This window comes from Macrobrachium nipponense, chromosome 1, assembly GCF_015104395.2.
Source record: "Macrobrachium nipponense isolate FS-2020 chromosome 1, ASM1510439v2, whole genome shotgun sequence".
Lineage (NCBI taxonomy): Eukaryota > Metazoa > Arthropoda > Malacostraca > Decapoda > Palaemonidae > Macrobrachium > Macrobrachium nipponense.
This window is the reverse complement of record NC_087200.1, coordinates 157,688,823-157,713,286: the sequence shown is the minus strand read 5'-3', so window position 1 is coordinate 157,713,286 and position 24,464 is coordinate 157,688,823. Positions and strand designations below refer to the sequence as shown.

General features: G+C 37.3%; 1 protein-coding gene across 17 annotated transcripts in view; it reads right to left on the bottom strand.

Moving 5' to 3' along the window:
* Window positions 1–24,464, bottom strand: part of LOC135219782 (E3 ubiquitin-protein ligase lubel-like) — a 238,943-nt gene that overhangs the window by 171,013 nt on the left and 43,466 nt on the right. For all 17 annotated transcript variants that reach the window (XM_064256842.1, XM_064256838.1, XM_064256836.1 and 14 more), the window contains one exon: window positions 10,608–10,683. Coding sequence is in view for 16 of the 17 variants with exons in the window: in XM_064256838.1 (XP_064112908.1) it covers window positions 10,608–10,683 (76 nt within the window). In the remaining variant the exon portion in view is untranslated. The remainder of the gene's footprint in view (window positions 1–10,607; window positions 10,684–24,464) is intronic.

The window sequence follows — 24,464 nt, the reverse complement described above, 5'->3', positions numbered from 1 at the left end:
ACATCCTAAATGAATGTTGATAGAGGGAAATTAATAAGACCATCTAAATGATGCTGGATAGATGGATATAGCAACCATCTAAAATGAAAATGCCTGATAGAGGGAAAATAATAAGCACCATCTAAAGGAAATGCTGATAAAGAAAAGGAAAATAAAGAAACATCCTAAAGATGCTGATAAGGGGAAAATAGAACCATCTAAATGTGCTTATAGAGGGCCGATAGAACCATCCTAAAATGATGTGATAATAAGGAAAAATAGCAACCAAATTCCAAATGGAATGCCTGATATGAGAAAAAGAAACCATCTAAATGATGCTGATAGAGCGATAAGAAGAACCAATCCTAAATGAATGCCTGATAAGGGAATATCGGAACCATCTTAAGGAATGCCTGGTTAGGGAAAAGGAAAATAAAAAGAACAATCTAAATGATGGCTGATAAGGGAAAATAGAACCATCCTAAATGATGCTGAGAAAAGAAGGACCATAGAACCATTAAACTAATTATGCCTGATAGGAAAAGGAAAAATAGACCCATCTAAATGATGCTGATATTAAGGGAAAATAGAACCCATCTAATGATGCCTGACAGAAGGGAAAATAGAACCATCTAAATTAGCTGAAACCAATCTTAAATGATGCCTGATAGGGAAAATAGAACGATCTAAATGATGCTGATATTGAGAAAATAGAACCATCTAAATGATGCTGATAGAGAGAAAATATAACCTCTAAATGATGCCTGCTATAGGAAACTAAAGAACCATCCTAAATGATGCTGATAAGGAAAATTAGGAACCCTAAATGTGCTGAATCAGAAGAAAATATAACCATCTAATGATGCTGATATAGGGAAAATAGAAACCATCTAAAATTGATGCTGATAAGAAGGGAAACAATAGAACCATCTAAATGATGCTGATATTAGGAAAATAGAACCATCTAAATGATGCTGATATAGGGAAAATTGAACCATCTAAATGATGCTGGAAAAAAAAAAAAATATTGAGGAAAATAGAACCATCTAAATGATGCTGATATAGGGAAAATAGAACCATATAAATGATGCTGATATAGGGAGAATAGAACCATCTAAATGAATGCTGATATAGGGTAAAATAAAGAATCATTAAATGATGCTGATATAGGGAGAAATGGTAAAACCATCTAAATGATGGCTGATATTAGGAAAATTAGAAGACCATCTAAATGATGCTGATAGAGGGAAAAGAAATAGAAACCATCTAAATGATGCCATTAGGAGGGAAAATATTAACCATCTAAATGGAATGCTGATAGAAGGAAAAAGAACATGTAAATGATTTGCTGCATAGAGGGAAAAATATAGGAACCCTCTAAATGATCTGAAATATTGAAAAATAGAACCATCTAATGATGCTGATATTGGGAAAATAGAACCATCTCAAATGATGCGATATAGGAAAATAGAACCATCCCAATGGAGGCTGAAAATATAGGGGAAAATAGAACCATCTAAATAATGCTGAAATATTGAGAACATAGAACCATCTTATGATCTGATATTGGGGAAAATAGAACCATCTAAATGATGCTGAATATAGTGAACATAGAACCCATCTACATGATGCTGATATAGGGGAAAATAAACCCATCCTAAATGATGCTGATTAGGGGGAAAATAGAACCATCTAATGATGCTGATAGAGGGGAAAAGAAAATAGAACCTCTATGATGCCTGATGATAGAACATAAAAGAACTATTCTAAATGATGGGGCTGATATAGGGAAAATAGAAAACCATCTAAATGATGCTTGAATATTGGTTTTATGAAAATAGGAAAACCATCTTAAATTGGATGCCTGATAGAAGGGGAAAATGAACCATCTAAATGATGCTGATAAAGAAGGGAAAATAGAACCATCTAAATGATGCTGATTGAGGGTGGAAAAATAGACCATTGGCTAAATGATGCTGAATAATTGGGAAAAATAAGAACCATCCTTAAATGATGGCTGATATTGGAAAATAGAAAACCATCTAAATGATGCTGATATTGGGAAAATAGGAACCAATCCTGTAAGGGAAAATGAGGCTGATAGAGGGAAAATCTAGAACCATCTAAATTGAAAAATGCTGATGAAAATTGGGAAAATAAAGAAACCATTCCTAAATAATGATGCTGATATGGGAAAATTAGAACAATCTAAATGATGCTGATATTTGGGAAAATTTTTATGCTATTTGATTTCCTCTTTTGTTTAGAAAATAGAAACCATCTAAAGAGCTGATAGATGAAGAAAAATAGAACCATCTAAATGATGCTGATTAGGGAAAGGTGAAAATAGGGAAAACCATCTAAATGATGCTTATATTGGGAAAAATAGAACCATCTAAAGATTGCTGATAGAGGGAAAATAGAAACCAATCTAAATATGCTGTTAAATAAGGAAGGGAAAAATAGTAAAACCATTTAAATGATGCTGATAAGGGAAAATGAACCATTTCTAATGGGGAAATGCCGATATTGAAGGGAATAAACCATCTAAATGATGCTGATATTTGGGAAAATAGAACCACTAAATGAGCTGATTTGGAAATAAGAACCATCTAAATGATGGCTTGAAAGGGAAATAGAACCATCAAATGATGCTTGATAGAGGGAAAATAGGGAAAACCATCTAAATTGATGCTGAAAAGGGGAAAATAGAACCAAATCTAAATGGAAATGCCTGTATTGGGGAAAATAGAACCATAACCCTAAAGGGAAAATGCCACAAATAAGAAGGAAAATAGAACATCTAATATGATGGGCCTGATAGAGGGAAAATTAGAACCATCTAAATTGGATGCTGAAGAGGGAGGGAAAATAGAACCATCTAAATGATGCTATATTATGAAATAGAACCATCTAATGGAAATGCGATAGAAGGGAAATAGACCATCCTAAATAATGATGACACATAGAGGGAAAATAGACCATCTAAATGATGGCCTGAAAATAGAAGGGGAAAATAGAACCTCGAAGATCTGAAATATAGGAAAATAGAAACCATCTAAATGATGCTGATATTGAGGAAAATAGTAACCATCTAAATGACTGCTGAAATATTGGGAAAATAGGCACCATCTAATGATGCTGATATAGGGAAACTAATAACCATCTAAATGATGCTGAATATAGGGAAAATAGAACATCTAATGATGCCGATAATTGGAAAAATAGAACCATCTAAATTATGCTGATATTGGGAAAATAGGGAAACCATCTAATAGAATGCGATATCGGTAAACTAGAACATCTAAATGATGCTTGAATATGGAAAACAGGGGAAACCTATCTAAATTTGCGGATATTGAAAAAATAGACCCATCTAAATGATGCTGACTATAGGGAAAATAGAACCATCTAAATGACTGCTTTAGGAAAATAGAACCATTCTAAATGATGCCTGAAAAGAGGGAAGTAGAAAAACCATCTAAATGACGCTGATAGAGGGGAAAATAGAGACTATCTAAACGATGACTGATATAGGGAAAATAGAACCCTATCTTTAAATGAAATGCTGATATAGGGAAAATATAACCATCTACATATGGCTGAAAATAGAAGGAAATTAGAAACCATCTAAAATGATTCTGATAGGGGGCAAAATAGAACTATCTAAATGATCTGGGAAAATTAAATAGGAACCAAGAACTATCTAAATGATGCCTGATTAGGAGGGAAATAGAACAACTAATGATGCTGAAATAGAGGGAAAATAGAACCATCTAAATGATCTGATTAGGGAAAAAGGGAAATAGGAACCATCTAATAATGCTGAAATAGAGGGAACATAACTATCTAAATGATGCTGATAGAGGGAAATATAAACTATCGGGAAATGATTCTGATTAGGGGAAAATAGAACTATCTAAATGAATGCTTGATATAGGGAAATATGGAAACCATCTAAATGATGTGATAGGGAAAATAGACATCCCATTCCTAAATTGGGGGGAAAATTGCGTGGGATATAAGGGAAAATAGGAACCATCTAAATGAATGCTGATATTGAGAAATAGAAACCATGCTAAATGGGAGCTGAATATAGGAAAATTAGAAAACCATCTAAATGATGCGGATATTAGTGAAATAAGAACCATAAATAATGAGGCTGAAGAGGGAAAAATAAAACCATCTAATGATGCTGATAGGGAAAAGGGAAAATAGAACCATTCTAAATGAATGCTGATATAATGAAAATATAACTATCTAAATATGGGCTGAAAAGATAGGAAAATAACCTCTAAATGATGCTGAAATAGAGGGAAATAAACCATGCTAAATGATGCTGATAGAGGGAAAATAGAACCTATCTAAATGGAGCTGATATAGGTAAAATATAACTGTCTAAATGATTCGATATAAAGGGAAAATAGAAACTCTAAATGATGCTGAAAGAGAGGGAATAGAACCATCTAAATGATCTGATAGAGGGAAAACAATAAAGAAACCATCTAAATGATGCTGATAGAGGGAAATAGGAAAACTATCGAAATGATGCATGATAGAGTGATAAATAGACCATCTAATGATGCTGATATAGGGAAAATAGAACCTATCTAAATGAATGCTGATATTAGGGAAAATGAAGATCTAATGAATGCCGATATTGAAAAAATAGAACCATCGAAATGATGCTGATAGAGGGAAATAAGAACCATCCTAAATGATGCCTGAAATATTAAGAAATAGAACCATTGTAAATGATTGCTGATAGAGGGCATATGGAACCATCTAAATGATGCACATAGAGGGAAATAGAAACATCTAATTGATGTGTATAGGGAAAAATTAGACCATCTAAATGCTGCTCATTAGGGAAATAGAACATCTAATGATGCTCTATGGGAAAAATACGAACCATCTAAATTGATGCCGATAGAGGGAAAATTAGAACCATCTAAATGCTGCACATAGAGGGAATAGGACCATCTAAAATGATTGGCACATAGGAGGGAAATAGACCTCTAAATGATGCTGATAGAAGGACAATAGGGAACCATCTAAATGATGCTGATACTAGGGAAATAAGAACCATTCAAATGTGGTCTGATATAGGGAATTAGAACAGTCTAAATGATGCTGACTAGAGGGAAATTTAGGAACCATCTAAATGATGCTGATAGAGGGAAAATAGAACCATCTAAATGATGCTGATAGAGGGAAAATAGAACCATCTAAATGATGCTGATAGAGGGAAAATAGAACCATCTAATGATGTTTCTAGAGGGGAAATAGAACATCTAAATGATGCTGATAGCGGGAAAATAGACACCATTTAATATTGTTGCTGATAAAGGGAAATAGAACCATTCTTAAATGATGCTGTATTGAGAAAATAGAACCATTCTAAATGATTGCACATGAGGGAAAAATAGAACCATCTAAATGATGACATAGAGGGAATAATAGAAACCATCTAAATGATGCTGATATTGAGAAAATAGAACCATCTAAATGATGCTGATAGAGGGATAATAGAACCATCTAAATGATGCTCATATTAAGGAAAATAGAACCATCTAAATGCTGCTCATAAGGGAAGAATGAACCATCTTAATGATGCCGATAGAGGGGAAATAGCACCATCTAAATGCTGCAATAGAGGAAAATAGGAACATCTAAATGATGCACAAGAGGGAAAATAGAACCATCCTAAATTGATTGCTGATAGAAGGAAAATAGAAACCATACTAATGATGCTGACTAGAGGGAAAATAGAACCATCTAAATTGATGCTTGATAGAGTGGGAAATAGAACGCATCTAAATGTGTTCACAAGGGAAATTAGAACATCTTAAATGATGCTGATAGAGGGAAATAGAACCATCTTAAATGATGCTGACTTAGAGGGAAAATAGAAACCAATCTAAAAATGATGCTGATAGAGGAAAAAATCAGAAATCTTAAATGATTGCTGAATAGAACGGGAAATAGAACCATCTTAAATGATGCACATAGAGGGAAGATAACCATCTAAATTATGTTCACTAGCGGAAAATTAGAACCACTCTTAATGATGCTGTAGAGGGGATAATAGAACCATCTGAAATGATGCTTGGATAAAGGGAAAATAGATCACTAAATGATGGTTGTAGAGGGAAAATAGAACCATTCTGAAATGTGCTGAAGATGGGAAAATAGAACCATCTAAATGATGTGATATAGGGAAATTAGACATCTAAATGATGCTGATAGAGGGGGAATATAGAACTATCTAAATGAGACCTGCTATAGGAAAATAGAACCATCTAAATGATGCTGATATGAGGGAAAATAGAACCATCTAAATGATGCTGATAGAGGGAAAATAGAACCATCTAAATGATGCTGATAGAGGGAAAATAAAACCATCTAAATGATGCTGATAGAGGGAAAATAGAACCATCTAAATGATGTTGATAGAGGGAAAATTTAACCTTCTAAATGATGCTGATATAGGAAAAATAGAAAACCCATCTATGAATGCCTGATCTAAAGATAGAAACCAAATCAAAATGATGTTGATAGGGAAAAGAAATAGAACCACCATCTAAATGATGCTGATATAGATAAAGGGAAAACCATACTGCTGCCTGAATAGACCGATCAAATAAATGATGCTGATATAGGGAAAATAGAACCATCTAAATGATGCTGATAGACGAAAATTAAAATAATTAAATGATGTTGACAGAGGGAAAACAAAGCCAAATGATAAAAATGATAGTAACTGGATGAAAACTACTGGATAGAAATCTTCAGGGAATATCAAATAAGGCTATTTACATTATCACTATGTTTTCTATCAAACAGATAGAAATACCACTATGTTTTCTATCAAACAGATTACAGAAATAAAATTCTGTTAACGTTTTGAGAGACCGAAAATCACACGACAGATGGGTATGACTGCTTAGCGCAGTTCACGCCCTCTAAGAACCTAATGACAGCGCTCTGGATCTGGCTATATTTATGCATCTAACTTTTGCAGAATGCGGAACTTTTAACCTCCAGCATAAATCAAGACCCAATATTTCTTCAAAAATCCGCATAACATCGACAAATTCAATTATAAATAATGGAGCGCACCTTCAGCACGACCTACAGTTATGGATATCTTTTTCGTTTTGTAGCATGTTCTTTGGATATTCGTAAAAAAGGGATTTTACCACTTCTTCCATTTATTTCTAGGAAATCGATTTTCTTTAGCAGTTTAATTTGTTTTTTTTCGCCAGTTGCAGTGACGACATTCCCTCTGGTTATTACTTTTTTTTTTTTTTTTTTTTTTTTTTGTATAATGACAACGACATTACAACAAAATGACATAATTCACTATATTTTATTGGAAATCCATCATAAAATCCAAACGTCTCTAACAATGCTCATTAATAAAGACCTCGAATAACACAAACTGGTTAAAACTAAAGTACTGATAACTATTAAAAGACTTTATTTGACGATGAAAATCAGCGTCTTCGATGATTTCAAGTAAACCATTGGAGGTGAACTAAACTTCCTCAGCAAATACCGGGAGAAAAGTTGCCGTTCTTATACCAGTGTTCAGGAGAGGTAACTCCCCCCGGAATGAGCACACGACCACCAGTGAGTGTCTCAGAGGCCCAACTAATCACAGTACAATGTTCCGATGCCTCAGCCGACAAAGCATCCATTTCTACCTTCTGGCAGACTACCACCCTCCATGAACCAGATCATCATGTAAAATGTAAATAATGGAAATAGGTTTATATACAACAGCATCAGACTACTGCTTATTAATAATGAGTAGTTTAAAAAAAAATCTCGTAGGATCTTGAAGCAATCTAATTTCGGTCTTTATATTACTAGCATCAAAATTATTTATGGCTGTTATCGAATGTGCGTTATGGAAGTACCATACTGATTTGTGCACGAAATGGTCACGGGGCTAGCAATCTCGCATCGAGATAAATACTGAAAACCAGGATAATAATACTCTGCATTCACTCTCTCCAAGATGAAACGTGTATAGGAACAACACACACGCGCACACACGCACACACACACATATACATACTATATATATATATATATATATATATATATATATATATATATATATATATATATATATATATCTGTGTGTGTGCGCGCCCTCGCGTTTTTATATATATATATATATATATATATATATATATATATATTATATATATATATATATATATTCCCTTTAGAAGAGATGCTGCTCTGTGAGAGTCAAGTTTGACTCATTGGGCTGGTAAAACTCCTTTCTTTAATAATAATAAGAAGAGATGCTCCAGAATGTATTTGCCGTCCGGTACTCAGTAAGTTTGTGCCAATGTTTAGGAAGTTTATCTGGCAACGCCATTCGTCATTTCTGAGGGATCAACCCATCCAAATACTGACCAAACCTAAAGTTGCTTACATTCGTTGATTGGACGACCAGCGGCAAAGCAAACGTGTTGCTGCCGTTGGCAAGTGCTAACTGGGTCATCATTTGGTCACCCAAATAATACTGTGTTCCTGCAATCACCTTTTGTTTCTACACGCATGATATCAGAATTTCCCTTCATTCACCCATCCGTTAATCACATGTAACCTTTACTCCGTACTACAGCTAAGCGCATTCGGAAGTCTTAGTCTTTCTCAGTGTTTTTGCAACGTAAACAAAGGGTACAAGGATTGCAAACCATAATCAAGAACACTTGATCATTCACGATCCACGCACTAGAACGGATTATGTCATCGTTTTGTTCCTGATATCATACAGGAGCAATAAATGGAACCATAAGCCACTGTTCGGTGACCTGCATCTTAGGCCACGTGCGCTGGTATCCTAAGGTACTAGTGCTTCCAGTTGACAAAAATGATTATTTGTTGAAAAAACGTTAGCCTTCAACTAAGCGCTACTCACTTGAAAGTTTCTAAGTCATCAACTGAAGTATGAGATAAAACCATCGAAGAAGAACTTACAGTAGGTTCTACAGAAAATAACTGATTATATAATGGAAAAGGTGGATGAAGTGAAAGATGAGATCATCGGTTAGACTGTAGAGGTACTCATCGCCAAGACACCGAATTCTTCGTACGCTGATGCGGTCAACAACAGAGAGAAAAGTGCTAAGACGAATAAGAAAATAGTTTTGAAATTGAAATAGGGGGAGAGAGCTGATGCTGTGTATAAAATTTTACGTTGGTAACAAACTAAAATGTGGAGACGCTTTCACCAAAAAATATACGTAATGTACCAAGTGAAAAGTCAATGGAAGACCTCATAAGCAACCTGACTGCAAGAAGTGAACATCTGCAGAATGTACAGAATACTGAGCATAAGATTTCGAGTATTTTTGATAAGATAGTCTGCTACAAATACTAAACATCACACACTAAGATGCAGTTCAATTGTCATTGATTTAATTCTAAATAATCATTATACGAAAGTTAAAGTGGGAGGGACGGTAACTGTATGATAAAAAAATCATGTCACAGCACGTTTCTATTTTAAAAGGTGCGGTCCAACAAAAGAGAAACGATCCAAGCTGAGGCGAAAAATGGATCAACTGAATTTGTTTTCATTGACTCATACGGTGAATGAGATGTAAAACAGACGAGGAGGCTGCGAAACACAGAAGCAGAACTGGTTAATAATACTCATTCTGAATGGTTGCAAACAATACGTGGTTTTATAAATCATATATAGACAGCACAAACAATACGTGGTTTTATAAATCATATATAGACAGCAAAGAAACAGCTGAAATGAAATAAAAATCGGATGGAATTTTTGATAATACGAAAAAGGGTGATCTTTTAGGAGTCTTACGATTGTATGAACGATTGTCTGAACGACTGTCGTTATAGACAAACACACACACTATTCAGACAGTATGAACGATCTCCGCAGCGATTTCAGTCTAAACAAAGATTTTGTCTCGGGAAGACATATGGCATCATCTCTAAAAGAGACGTAAGCGATGGCGTTATATCGGCAGACAAACACATACATTGAACGACCTAATTCGCAACCCAGCAACCTGGTCGTGACATATTCCCGCTGAGATCTTTCAGACACGAAACTCCGCCCACTTTTGCATTCAGACAAGCACATGCACAATGTTTTTACGAACGATACAGACAATCGTTCAGTGTATGCGGCCTTAGAGGGACGTTTCGACTCAGCGTCCTAGGTACTATTATAAATGTGTTGAATTCTGTCAAATATTTTGGATTGATACCATTTCTGAAAAATCTGACCCCCAAGAATGTTTCGAGAAAATATTAAAAACAGCACAAACTAAAAATCATGCTTGCGGAATAAGCTAAAATGAACGGCTATATTGTGTGGCAATACAAAGCGCATTTTTCGACGGAGCCGCTCGAACATATAAAACAAAACCTGTAAATCGGTAGCAAGTATGAAAAAAGGGCATGATATAAAGGAAACCCCAAAACCAAAAATATACTAATATTTACGAAAAAAAAAAGACTGTACATAACGACTTACGCAGAAAAAGCCATCCCTACACACAACCCCCCTCTCAATAGTGTTTATTTTACAGATCACCCTTAAAACTATAAAAAATCAAAACAATCATCACCTTGGTTCTTCTTGAGAGCAGTTGGAGGACCGACTTCTTCATACTCCGGTTCGTTGTTTCTCCGGTCTCCCCCCACCTGAAATCAAAACAAAGATTTTATTAAGACGTCTGACAGAAAAAAAAAGTACAGTCACAACTACAATTTCTCTCTCTCTCTCTCTCTCCACTTACTTGGTAAGTCTCTGTCACTTCTGTTTCATACCCATAAGGCACAGGTTGGAATCCTGGCCAGGACAGTTCTCTTGTCAGACATATTCCTTTGCGTTCAAGTTATTTCCAAGGTAGAGAGAATTCCCATGAGATAGGTCGGCTCCTCAGAAATAACAGCAAAATTGCCTTTGTCACCCTCATCCTTCATAATCTGAATTAACAATAAACTCACAGCGGCCCATGGCACTCCGCACACGGCCATATCACCTCTATCTTGGCCATATTCTTTGCTTCGTGGATATTCTAGCCCCCTATGGCCCCCACTTCTTTTTCCTCCCAGTGCTACCGAACTTGACACTCGTCACCAGTGATCATCCTACACTTCGCCACCTGACTAAGCATGGGCGCCCGCAAGTAGGAGCGGGGGAGAAAGAGACTTGCCCCTCCCCCCCACCCCCCCGAAATCCTGTGACCACAGGAGGTTATACTTCCTTTTAAAATGAACTGTGACTAACTTTAAAAAAATATATTACATTTAACTACATCATTTTGTTTTCCTTCCACTCTGCAGTGCATTCTTTCATTTTAAGTAAATCAAAGGTAGTCTTATTATATTGTATAAGATGTATATGTAGTATATGACTGCATTATTCTTTCAAGATATGTTTGATTTCAGTTGAACAGAACTTTATGGAACCATTGAAAAAAGGTCAATGTCACTATTTTTTTTTTTTTTTTGTATCTTGCTTCACTTAAATTATTGGCATCGCAATTCCACGCATGCAATATTCATATATATATATATATATATATATATATCTATATATATATATATATATATAGTATATAGTATATATATATATATAGTATATATATATATATATAATATATATATATATATATTTAATTTGGCCCCCCTTGGAAAATATACTGCGAGCGCCCATGCCACTAGGCATTTCAAAACACGATGATTTGTGTTTTCTCCTAAATGAGCCTTTTAACCAGTTCTTTTACGTCCCCCGCACTTCTTACCTTTCTAGTTCTTTTCACTTACATATAGAAGGGTTTCAGTGCTTTCTCTTTCACTTAAGCTCAGCATCCACACTCCCACAAAAGAGAAGACGAAACGAATCAATAATTCCCTCCTACCTGTCAACTATGCTTTTAACAATTCTCCCTTCACCCAAATCTTCAGTTATTATGTAAAGCTCTGCTATGATCCTTTTATTATCAGTTAACATCAATTACAATGACTACCAGTTTCCAAAATAACTATTCCTGGTTTCCCTTCAACCTGTCCTTATTTTTTCTCACAGTGGCTTTCACCATTTCTCTTTAATTATCTTTTCCGAACCCTTCCACTAGTCATCGATTTCTCTTAATTGAACCCAATCAAAACTTATCGTCAGCATAGAAGAGCCTTTCTGTGCTGGAATTCCGACCACTTTCCTCATCCCACAACTTCGCACCAACGTATGCTACCTTTTTCACGAAGGTGATAAATGTCCATGGAAGAACAGCATAATTTTCACAAGCCCCTGACTCTCTGGTCCACATATTTAAAGACACCTATTGACCATTTCAAGCCCTGCGATGCATAGGTTTTCTTAAATATCTTTTTAAATATCAACTGTATCTTCCTGAAAATTTGGTACAACATGTTTTACACCTTCCGCTAAAACATATGGCAATAATAATTAAGTACCCTGAATTAATAATTAAGGACTTTACTTAGAAAATTTTCATTTCCTCAGTAATTAGTTGTAAATATACGGAACACCTGTCGTTGGCTTAGCCATGAGTTTATGAAAGAAGCCCCTCCAACTCCTCTCTTTCTTACTCTGTCTGATACTTTATGAATGGAATAGTGTACTACCATATGTTTTTTTGTTTTTTACGTCATAAAATGTACACGAACTACCATTTATTACTGATTACTTTTCATATTTATCATGTACCTTTCTTATCTATTTCCTATGAGAATTGCTTTGTTGGTATTGGCAACTTTAGATTATTATTGGAGATATAAAAATATGGAAAGAAAAAAACTGATCATAGTTTATTTAAAGTAAGATCACTAATATACATTATTTTACTTATAATAGATCCGCTAAAGTATGTAAACAATATAATACCAGAAACAATTTTACAGATTTTGAAGTAAATTTTTGCAGTAACCATGAAAACAGCATAGACTATACAAAACAAATGAAAAAAAAATCTGGTGGATAAATATATCAAAACTTAGTAATTAAACAGGACTATATATACACACGTATAAGGATATTTCAGCTCTCTCCCCATCACTGTCTAAAAACAGATCGTTCTCGTCATCACTGGCGACGTTGACAACGATTGGATCTATGCATCCCGGACGTTGTCAGGTAAGCCAGTATTCGTTCTCGAAAGCTTGACTTCGTGGACAGCTCCTTCCCACACCTGTTAGGACAGCAAGCCTTGCTTCCATCCAGTCTGGCCTTTTAGGTCTGCCCCTTGGTTGAAATGCCGTAACGATGAACGTAACATTTAGCTTCATTATGCGCCCACATACCTTGCTGCGATGGTATCGACGTTCAGAATGGGCGGGTGGAACCCGGACGACAATTAAATAAACACACCTGAACAGCTTGTAACTACCTGCCCCTCTTTAATTTTCAGGCGAGTATATTTTTATTTCCAGTATATTCATATAACTCTAAATAAACCAAGAGGTCAATAATAATCTCCCAAAATTAATTGAAACAAAAAAAACCAAATTTTCATTGTAATAAACATTAATTTATTGGTTAAATATAAACTTTGAAAATAATAAATAAACCAATAAATTCCAATTTTTAAAGTAAATTTAAAAATGTAAAAACGCTATACGTCATAATCGGTTCAGTACGGTACACTTTCACTTCACTAATTTTGTTAACAGGGAGGGGAGCAAGAAAGTGGGGCGGGCCATCGTTTCCTAACGGTGGGTCCGAAAGTCTACAGTCAAAAGGCAAAGAAAATTGGAAATGTTCAAGCAGTAAATGGCCATTATTAAATAAATTTTTAGATACTTAGGTTCTATATTGCCATCACATTAGCGGAAGGTCCTAAAACATGTTGGGCCAAAACATTTCCAAGAAGATACAGTTTGATACATTTTTAAAAAAGATATTTAACGAAAACCTATGCATTGCAGGCCTTGAAATGGTCAAGGTAGAGTTGCAAACTGGGTCTTGGCAGCTGCATAGTTGCTAAGCAAGGTGGGCTGTTGAAAAGCAGGCGCCAAGGGATGGGAAACCCTGATGAGGCATTGCACTCTGCAAAGCAACGGCCCACACCTGCCTTAGGCTGACCTGAAAAGGTGTGGCAGGCCGGCACAATGGGTACAGGTTGGAACTATTGGGAGGCCACAACACTCGGTTTAGTGAGGGGGCCCTGGTATTGGCATTGACCTTACCTTGCTTAAATCCAAGGTGGAGGCTGTGAAGGCCCACCTTAGGCCTCAAGGGCCGTGGGACCCTGTGAGGGCATTGGCACTCTGCAGCCTACACTTAACAACTCAACCGGTAAAAGGTTGGCCAGGGCCACGACAAGGTACAGTGGAACTACTGGTGCCAACCAAGCCACCCTGGATTTGAGGTTGTAAAGGGTGCCCTGGCCCCACAAGGGGTGTGACCCTTTTGGTGCGGCAAGCACTTTCTCAGCTCCACCTTAGCTTCGCCTGAAAAAGGTTTGGCAAGGCCAGCATATGGTACAGGGTGGCACTGGTGAGGCGCAAGGCCACCTGATAAGTGAGGTGGGACCCTGTATTGGCAGGCTGATGACCTTAATGCTAAACCACTGGTGAGAAGGCTGTGAGCACAGGCCCATTAAGGCTTGGGAACCCTGTGGAAAGGGCATTGCGCCTCCACAGTTAACATACAAGTTACTAGGCTGGGAAAGTGGTAACAGGTGGCAGTAGGGTGAGGCCAACAAGCACCTGATAGGTGAAGGTGCCCTTTGGTATTTTCAACGTGAATTTACTTGGCCTAAACCAGGTGAGGCTCAAGGGGGGCATAGGCCACACAAGGGTGGGACCCTGTGAGGCAATGCGCACTCTGTAGCTGCCAACCTTAAGCCTTCAGCCTGCAATCGGTTGGCGAGGGGTCATCAATTTGGTACTTGGTGGCATCAATGAGGCACAGGCCACCTGATAAATGAGGGTTGCCTGGTGATGGAGCAAGCAATCTTGATCAGGAGGTAGACCTTTGTCGTATTGCCAGCGTCGACATGGATTCCTTTCCAGCTCGCCTGAGGCAATGACTTAGATAGAATGAGTGCTCCGCTGGATATTGGTAGGCAAGCAGGTGCAAGGTCAGCAGCCAAATAGCAGGGTACCCTCCATTTATTCAGGTGCTTGCTGCCTTACCAGTGCCACCTGTAACCACATTTTGGTAGCTGCTGATTTCTTGGGACAGGTCACTCCTGATCTGGGAAGGGAGACCAGGACTTTGATGGTTAAGAAGTGATTTGACGGTTCCTGCTTTCTTGAGGCCCCATGTGGATGGAACAGGCAATCTTGATTTCAGGAGGAAACTTGTCTTGACTTGGGTCAGGTGACATGATTCCTTCCAGCTCCTGAGGACAGTACCTAGATAGAGGAGTGCTCCCTGAAATATGGAGGCAAGCAGAATATGACAGTACATTGTGAACACCATTGATGCCCATTCATGCATGCTAGGCCGTATGAAGTGTTCCACTGAATTGGCTTTGCCTGAACCTTGCAGGCCAAACCAGGGTGCAGCAGCGGAGCTCAACTTTGCACCAGAGTGGTGGGGAAAACACAGGACACAGGGAGGTGGGGGGACCCGTGTGGGTGATCCTCCCTACTTGCAAATCCCTGTACAAAGTGAGGCTCCGCCTGCCTTGCACCCTGGTTTGGCCACTGGCAATATCAGCAGCCGCCAATCATGGAACCTCATACGGCCTACTGCCATGTGCATCAATGGTGTCCACATGTACTGCATAAAATTCTGCTTGCCTCCCATGATTCAGGAGCACTCCTCTTATTCGTAGGATACTGCCTCAGGAGCTGGAAGGAATCATGTCCACCTGGACCCACAGTCCAAGGTTTCCCTCCTGATCAATGGATTGGCCATTGTCCCATCCAACATTGGGGCCTTCAAAAGCAGGGAACCTTCATTCACTTGTGTACCAGCAAAGTCCCTGGTCTCTTCCAGATCAGGAGTACCTGCTCCCAAGGATCAAGCAGCTACCAAATGGTTCAGGTGGCACTGGTAAGGCACCCTCGCTTTTGGCTGCTTTTGGCTGCTGACCTTGCTAAACCAAGCTGCACCTTGGCCTCAGCCTGAAGGGTTCGGCAGGCATTAGGTGGTACAGGTGGTACCAATGAGGGCACATGCACCTATAGTGATAAGTGAGGGTGCTCAGTGGTTGGCTGCTGACTTTGCAGGTCACCAAGGTAATGGCAAAGGTTAGAAGTGCAATGTGCACACAAGGGTTGGGGGGAAAGCAACAGGACACCGGGTGGGGGGACCCGGCCTACCAGGGGTGGGGGGAACCCTGTGGGGGGTGACCGTGTGCAAACCCTGTACACAATGCACTCCTCTGCTGGCACCTAGGTTTGGCTTGCAAGGTCAGCAGTCAATCACAGAACACCCCTCCCCATAATGCCAAGTGCAATGTGCATCACTGTGTCAACAAGTGAAATCAACAACATAATTCTGCTCGCCTCCAGATCAGGAGCACTTTTCTCTATCCACGGCTGCCTCAGAAGCAGAACCTCTTTTGGTCTCCTCCAGATCAGAAGCACTCCATCCACATGGTGCCTCAAAGCACGAACCTCGTTCACCTGCATCACAAAGTCCTGATCTCCTCTAAATCATGATCACCGTCCATAAATGTGGCCATAGTTCCCTTTACTTTGGTGTGTTACATTTTGTTCTTGTAATGGTTCTGCTCTACATCTCTTTCTTCCTCTGGAGGCCTTTGATCCCTATCAGAATGTCCTTCTATGAATGCTGGTTACATCCAACCATTGCTTTCCATTAAGTATCCTCTATTCTCATCCTGGGCCATTGCTAACTCCTGATTATTTTCGTGCACAAGATCTTCACTTTCAGTTTCTGGCTTCTCTCCTTCAGCCTCTGTAATCTCATGCTCCTCCCCTGCAATGCGTTTCCTAACTCAAATCCCTTTGAGCAATCCTTGTTTTTGGAGAAGGCCCATCAACTGTATTTATCTTGCATTCTTAATGCTTCTTCCTGCATTCTTTGTTGTTCTCTGGCACATTTTTCTGCCTTTGCCTTACTTCCCTCTAGTGTCCTACATTTCTCCTTCAATAGAGTTCACATTCTTTTGTAAGCTTTTCAATTGTATGCAGGTTCTGTTTCTCAGCTATCAGGAAATTTAGGACTTTTTCCTCTGCGAATTTCAACTCACCTTCAATTTCTCCTCGTTGCTCATAGCAACTACCTGGCCAACTTGTTGCAAGCTTGCTACCCTCTTTTTTGCAAGCAGTCATTCTCTTCTAGCAAGCTTTTTTCGTTGTTGCTCCTTCTCTAGTAATATCTGCTGATATCTCATTTTTCAAGTCAGTTATTTCCCTTTTCCCTTTCTCTCAACAACCGCTCTTTCTCTGTATTTAAGAGAGTTTCCAGCTCATTTTTTTAACTTTGAACTGATAAACAAATTCATAATCTACCCTCCTTCTTCTGAGGTTTTCCTTGTAGATGGGTTATAACCCTGTTGTCGAAGCCTCTCAAGCTCCGTGTCCTGTTCCTCACACCAACTTCTTACTTTAACAGAGCTTCTTCTTTCTCCTTCACCAACCAACATGTCTCCGTAAGTGAAGTCCCCCCCTTCTGCTTTTTTCAGTGAGAGCCCTAATTTCTGCATTTTCGTTTAAATCTTCTCCCAATTTTTCCTCTATGATTTCCTCTGTCTCTCATCATATTCCTCACATAATTTCCTCAACATATCGAGCTCTCTATTTTTTTTCACTCATCATAACCAGTGAGCCATCGCCTTTCAATTTTCTATTTTGAAATCTTGTTCTTCTCTTTGAGACAAGAGAGGGGGCTTTGCCTAATTTTTCTTGTAATATCTCTTGTTCCTCCTTCAGTTTATCTTCTTTCAGCTAACAAATCTTTGATCTGCTGCTCTCTGTTGCAATAATTTTTGTCATAGAGACTTGTCATCTCTGTTTTTTCCTCCTCTTTTTCCTTTAAGAGGCTTTCCAAATCCTGCATACGATTAGCCAACTCTTCTAGTTTTTCTTGCGAGAGTTCTTTGATGGTTAACAGCCGTCAGTTTATCTTCTTTAGCCAATAATATCTCTAATCTGATGGTCCTTTGTTCTCGACCATTTTGTTATAATGATTTGTCAGCTCTCTTTTTTTCCTTTCCTTTCTTCCTTCAAGAGCCTTTCCATATCTTGTATGCTATTATGTGCCTCTTCTAATTCCTTCTCCCTCTTACTAAGAGCGTCGTTCTAATTTCTCTTCCAAAATCCGGTGATCGTTTTTTGAAGTTTTTCCTGCTCAGCCATGAAATCGTGGATCTGAAAATCCTTTTCCTTCTTCAGATTGTCATAGAGGATCATCATATTTCTTACCATATCGTCTTTTTCTTTCACAATTGCGATCATCCTCTCAGTTATGGTTGGTGGCCTCATCTTAATTGCTCTTCTTTTTCTTTCATTCAATTGTGAACATCCAGTCATTCATGTTGATGGGGCCTCCCTTATTTGCGTATGGCAAAAGTGTGTTCTCCTTCAAGACTTCTGCAACCAATAAATCTTGGTGTTCCTGACATCATCTCCTCAAATTCAACGCCTGATTTCCGCAAAATCTGGTTCCTCGAAGTCTGATTCCTCAAAATTTGATTCTTCAGACTCTGGTTCGTCAAATTCTGATTCCTCGAAAGTCTGATTCCTCACAATTTGAGTTCTTCAGACTCTGGTTTCGTCAACTCTGATTCAACGAAGTCTGATTCGTCAACGTATGATTCCTCATAGTCCGATTTCCTCAACGTCTGATTCTTCAGACTCTGATTCCTCGAAGTCTGATTCCTCAACGTCTGATTCATCAGACTCTGCTTCATCGACGTCTGATTCTTCAGACTCTGATTCCTCGAAGTCTGATTCATCAGACTCTGCTTCATCGACGTCTGATTCTTCAGACTCTGATTCCTCGAAGTTTGATTCCTCAAAGTTCTGATTCTTCAAGTTCTCTTAATGGTGGTTTTTCCTCCTCCTCAAGATCTCTGGTCCTCTTATGATGTTTGTACATCCTCCAGGCAGCAAAGACTGCAAGAGACGTCAGAACAACAACACAACGGCGACCAAAGCAAAACCCCAAAGGCCATAATGTCCTCCAGCCACAACAAAATGGTGGGGACGAGACTCTCCTGCAATCGGATTCCTGTGCAGACGACACCGATTTCCATCTTCGGACCAGCAGTTGCAATATTTGCACTTGAAACATTCATATTAAATCGCATCGCTACCAGAGCGGTCCAGTACACTGTCCACTAGTAGCACCACTGCGAAAGCAAATAGAAATTCAAAACAGCATATAAGATCAAAAGTAAGTCCTACTGACATGATTACTGTATGCAGTTCGAGGCACTCGACACAAGCTTAGTTCTAGGATATGACACACGAAGTCTTGGAGAACCAGGCAGGCTTCGGAGGATCCAAGCCGGAGGAGCCTGCAGAACCCTCGAGTCTTCTCTCTCTCTCTCTCTATCTTCGTTCCAAATTACGAGGAGACTTCTCCCGGAGGAGAGGAAGGAAAAGGCTCCGTAGATCCTGAGGACTTAATGAAGACAGATCCTAAGGACTTCGTTCCTCTGTCTTTCTTCGTTCCAAAATTGCGAGGAGACTTCTCTCGGAGGAGAGTAAGAAAGAGCTCCGTAGATCCTGAGAACTTAATGAAGACAGATCCTTCAACTGTAGTACATACTGTAGTATTCAGTAACCATGATTTTTATTTTAAAAAAATATCGAATTTTTTATTTCCACCACAGATTTTTTTCTTGTAACTCACAGATTTTTCTTTTACTTATTATACTAAAAATAACTCCAGATATGAAATGAAAAATTTTATGAAAATGAACGCTTTTACTCTAGAGCTTTGAAATGACAGTCGTGTCTTATATAAATGAAGATTTGAAAGTTTTTTGAAATGTCTCTCCTCTCTCTCTCTCTCTCTCTCTCTACTCCTCTCTCTCTCTCTCTCTCTCTCTCTCTCTCTCTCTCTCTCTCTCTAAATAAATAAATAAATAAATAAATAAATAAATAAATAAATAAATAAATAAATATATATATATATATATATATATATATATATATATATATATATATATATATATATGTGTGTAGTGCTCGTGTGTACAAAAGAATCCACAGTAATATACTTGATCAAGACGAAATACATTTGTAAAAATAATACACGTTTATATATATGTTTCGACTTCCTAATCAAGTATATTACTGTGGATTATTCTATAAACACACACTCGCCTAAGAAGCCACTACGTTTTATATATATATATATATATCTATATATATATATATATATATATATATATATATATATATATATATATGATAGTATGTGAACTGATCGACAATCTTATCATTATATAACATTTCATGTAAGACAATCTCCAAGCGATGATTTATCTTTACAGTTTTTATTTACCAAAAACTAATGTTATGTCCTTCGACAGCACGCATACATAATTATATATATATATATATATATATATATATATATATATATATATATATACATATATATATTATATTTATATATGTGTGTGTGTGGTGTGTGTGTAATACTTACTCAGTTCCTTGATCCTTCCATTTACTCGACACCTGTTCCTCTGGTAGGTACTATACTACACTCATGTGAATGGCATTTGATTCCTTTGCTCCGCCTACAATATACTACTAGATCCAAAATGCAATTACAATGACGACATAATAATTCTTACGAACGTGAATTTGGTACAACGGCGGAAATTGTGTGCATGGAATTCTTTTGTTTTTTAAGTATCATTGTTACTCTTGTATATACACACACATCCCATATATAAATATATATATATACACGGCGCGCTGCGCGCGCGCGCCGCCATTACCCACCCAAAACCAAAACCATTGTGATTACCAGACCACAACCACATTAAATATATACAGGGGCACAAATACGACATTCCCATCTACAAAACAAGAGCGAGAGATACGATCAAGGCAGATTAGAACCACTGCACTGAACTCCAAATACAGATGTGACTTACTCTATATCAATTACACTTGCCATAGAGTAGTATCCAAGCCAACGTCAAAAAGGCACAAAGTTTCTTCGGCGCAATCGAGTTTTCTGTACATCGTATAATCAGGGCCACCGTAAAGAGATCTATCTTTCAGCAGTCTCGGTATAATCCTGATGAGCCGCGGCCCGTGAATCTTTAACCTCGATCCGGTGGTGCCTGTCCTGTGTCGTTGCCAGACTCACGATTATGGCTAACTTTAACCTTGAAATAGAATCAAAACTACGGAGGCTAGAGGGCTGCAATTTGGTATGCCTGAGGGATTAAAGGGCGGATGAGCAACATACCAATATGCAGCCCTCTATTATGACCATTTCAAGCCCTGCGATGCATAGGTTTTCTTAAATATCTTTTTAAATATCAACTGTATCTTCCTGAAATTTGGTACAACATGTTTTACACCTTACGCTAACATATGGCAATATAATTAAGTACCTGAATTAATAATTAAGGCACTTTACTTAGAAAATTTTCAATTTCCTCAGTATTAGTTGTAAATATACGAACACCTGTCGTTGGCTTAGCCAGATGTATGAAAAGAAGCCCCTCCCACTACTCTCTTTCTTACTCTGTCTGATACTTATGAATGGAATAGTGTACTACCATATGTTTTTTTACGTCATAAAATGTACACGAACTACCATTTATTACTGATTACTTTTTCATAGAGCCATTTGTATGTTTTTTATTTATCATGTACCTTTCTTATCTATTTCCATGAGAATGGTTTGGTATTGGCAACTTTAGATTATTATTGGAGATATAAATATGGAAGGAAAAAAACTGATCATAGTTTTATTTAAAGTAAGATCACTATATACATTATTTTATTATATAGATCCATAAAGTATGTACAATATTATACAGAAATTTACAGATTTTGAAGTAAATTTTTGCAGTAACCATGAAAACAGCATAGACATACAAAATGAAAAACTGGTGGATAAATATATCAAAACTTATTAATTACAGGACTATATATACACACGTATAAGGATATTTCAGCTCACTCCCCATCACTGTCTAACACAGATCGTTCTCGTCATCACTGGCGACGTTGACACGATTGGATCTATGCAATCCCGGACGTTGTCAGCAAGCCAGTATTCGTTCTCGAAAGCTTGACTTCGTTGGACAGCTCTTCCCACACCACTGTTTAGTGACAGCAAGCCTTGCTTCCTCCAGTCTGGCCTTTAGGTCTGCCCTGGTGAAATGCCGTAACGATGAACGTACATTTACCTTCATATGCGCCCATACCTGCTCGATGGCATCGAGTTCAGGATGGGCGGGTGGAACCCGGACGACAATATAAACACACCTGAACAGCTTGTAACTACTGCCCCTCTAATTTTCAGCGAGTATATTTTCCAGTATATATATACTCTAAATAAACCAAGAGGTCATAATAATCTCCCAAAATAATGAAACACAAATAAACTTTATAGCATAAACTAATTTGGATATATAAAACAATAATCCATAAAGTAATTTAAAAATGTAAAACGCTATACGTCATAATCGTAGTACGGTACACCTTTCATTCATATTTTGTTAACAGAGAGAGAGAAGTGGGCGGGCCATCTTTCCTACGGTGTCCGAAAGTCTCAGTCAAAGGCAAAGAAAATTGAAATGTTCAAGAGTAAAGTGCCATTATTAATAATTTTAGATACTTAGTTATATTGCCATACATTAGCGGAAGGTCTAAAACATGTTGGGCGGGAAAATTTCAAGAAGATACAGTTGATATTTAAAAAGATATTTAAGAAAACCTATGCATCGCAGGCCTTGAAATGGTCAGTAGCTTATATATATATATATATATATATATATATATATATATATATATATATATATATATATATATATATACCATATATATATGTGTGTGTGTGTGTGTGTATTATAGGGAACAGTTTGTTGAGTTACAAGGAGTTACAAGGATTAGGATGTCTCACGGCCTTATTAGTCCATTCGAGGAAACATCATGTGCTCACTTATCTCTAGGAGCAGGTTTTGATTCTTTTTTTTCATTCATGTTCACTGTCACTAACTGAATGATTTTGTCTAGCTTTCTTTTGAACTCTTCCACACAGTTGACTGTTTACAGTCTCTGGTGGCAGTTTATCCATGTGTCCATATATGGTATGTAAGAAGTTCCACAATGAGATGTGTTGTATCTCTTCAGTTTTAGTTTTCAACCATTGATTTCTTGATCTGAGGGATTCATATATTTTCCCTAGTGGCAAATATCTTTATTGTATGGATTTATCACGTTTCCTAACTTTCGTGATTCAGTTCACTACACACACACACACACACACAGACAGATATATATATATACTATATCATATATATATATATATATATATATATATATCTATACATATATATATATAGTATATATATATATATATATATATATATATATATATATATATATAGTATATATATATATATATATATATATACTATATATATATATATATATGAATCCCTCAGACAAGAAATAATGGTTGAAAACTAAAACTGAAGAGATACAACACATCTCATTGTGGGTAACTTCTTCACATACCATATATGGGACACATGGAATAAACTGCCACCAGAAGCTGTAAACAGCAACAGTGTGGAACAGTTCAAAGAAAGCTAGACAAAATCATTAGAACACTGTGTGAATGATTTTCCCTAGTGGCATATATATATATATATATATATATATATATATATATATATATATATATATATATATATATATATTATATATATATATCTATATATATATATATATATAGATATATATATAAAAAAAAGCGAGCTGTCTTTAAATATGTGGACGAGAGAGTCTGGGGTTTGTTGAGAAAGTGAGTTTGTGAAAATTATGCTGTTCTTCCATGGACATTTATTACCTTCGTGAAAAATTAGCATATGTTGGTGCGTAGTTGTGGGATAAGGGAAGGGTCGGAATTTCAGCACAGAAAGGCTGATGTGTGCAGACGATCACGTTTTGATTGGGTTCAGTTAAGAGAAATCAATGTGTGAGTGTTAATGAAATTCAATCTGCAACTCAATTATACCTATACGAAAACGGAAAAGAATGAAATATCTTTTCGATTTATATAATGCCTTTAACATATGGAAATAAATGCACGATACGTAATCGTCTAGCAATAAAAGTAGTAACACCTGTAGGCACATGATCGATAAACAATAAAGGCATCAAATCTTATGAGAAATAAAGCGGAAGATGGCAACTCATGCACAACCCTGCCAAAAAAAGATATTTCTTCACGTCTCTGTAACTACACAGAGATTTTAAAGTTAGCGACGCCTGTGACTATTTCTATCGATTACGTTGACATCTTCGGGAGAGTCCTCAACTCCCCTCAG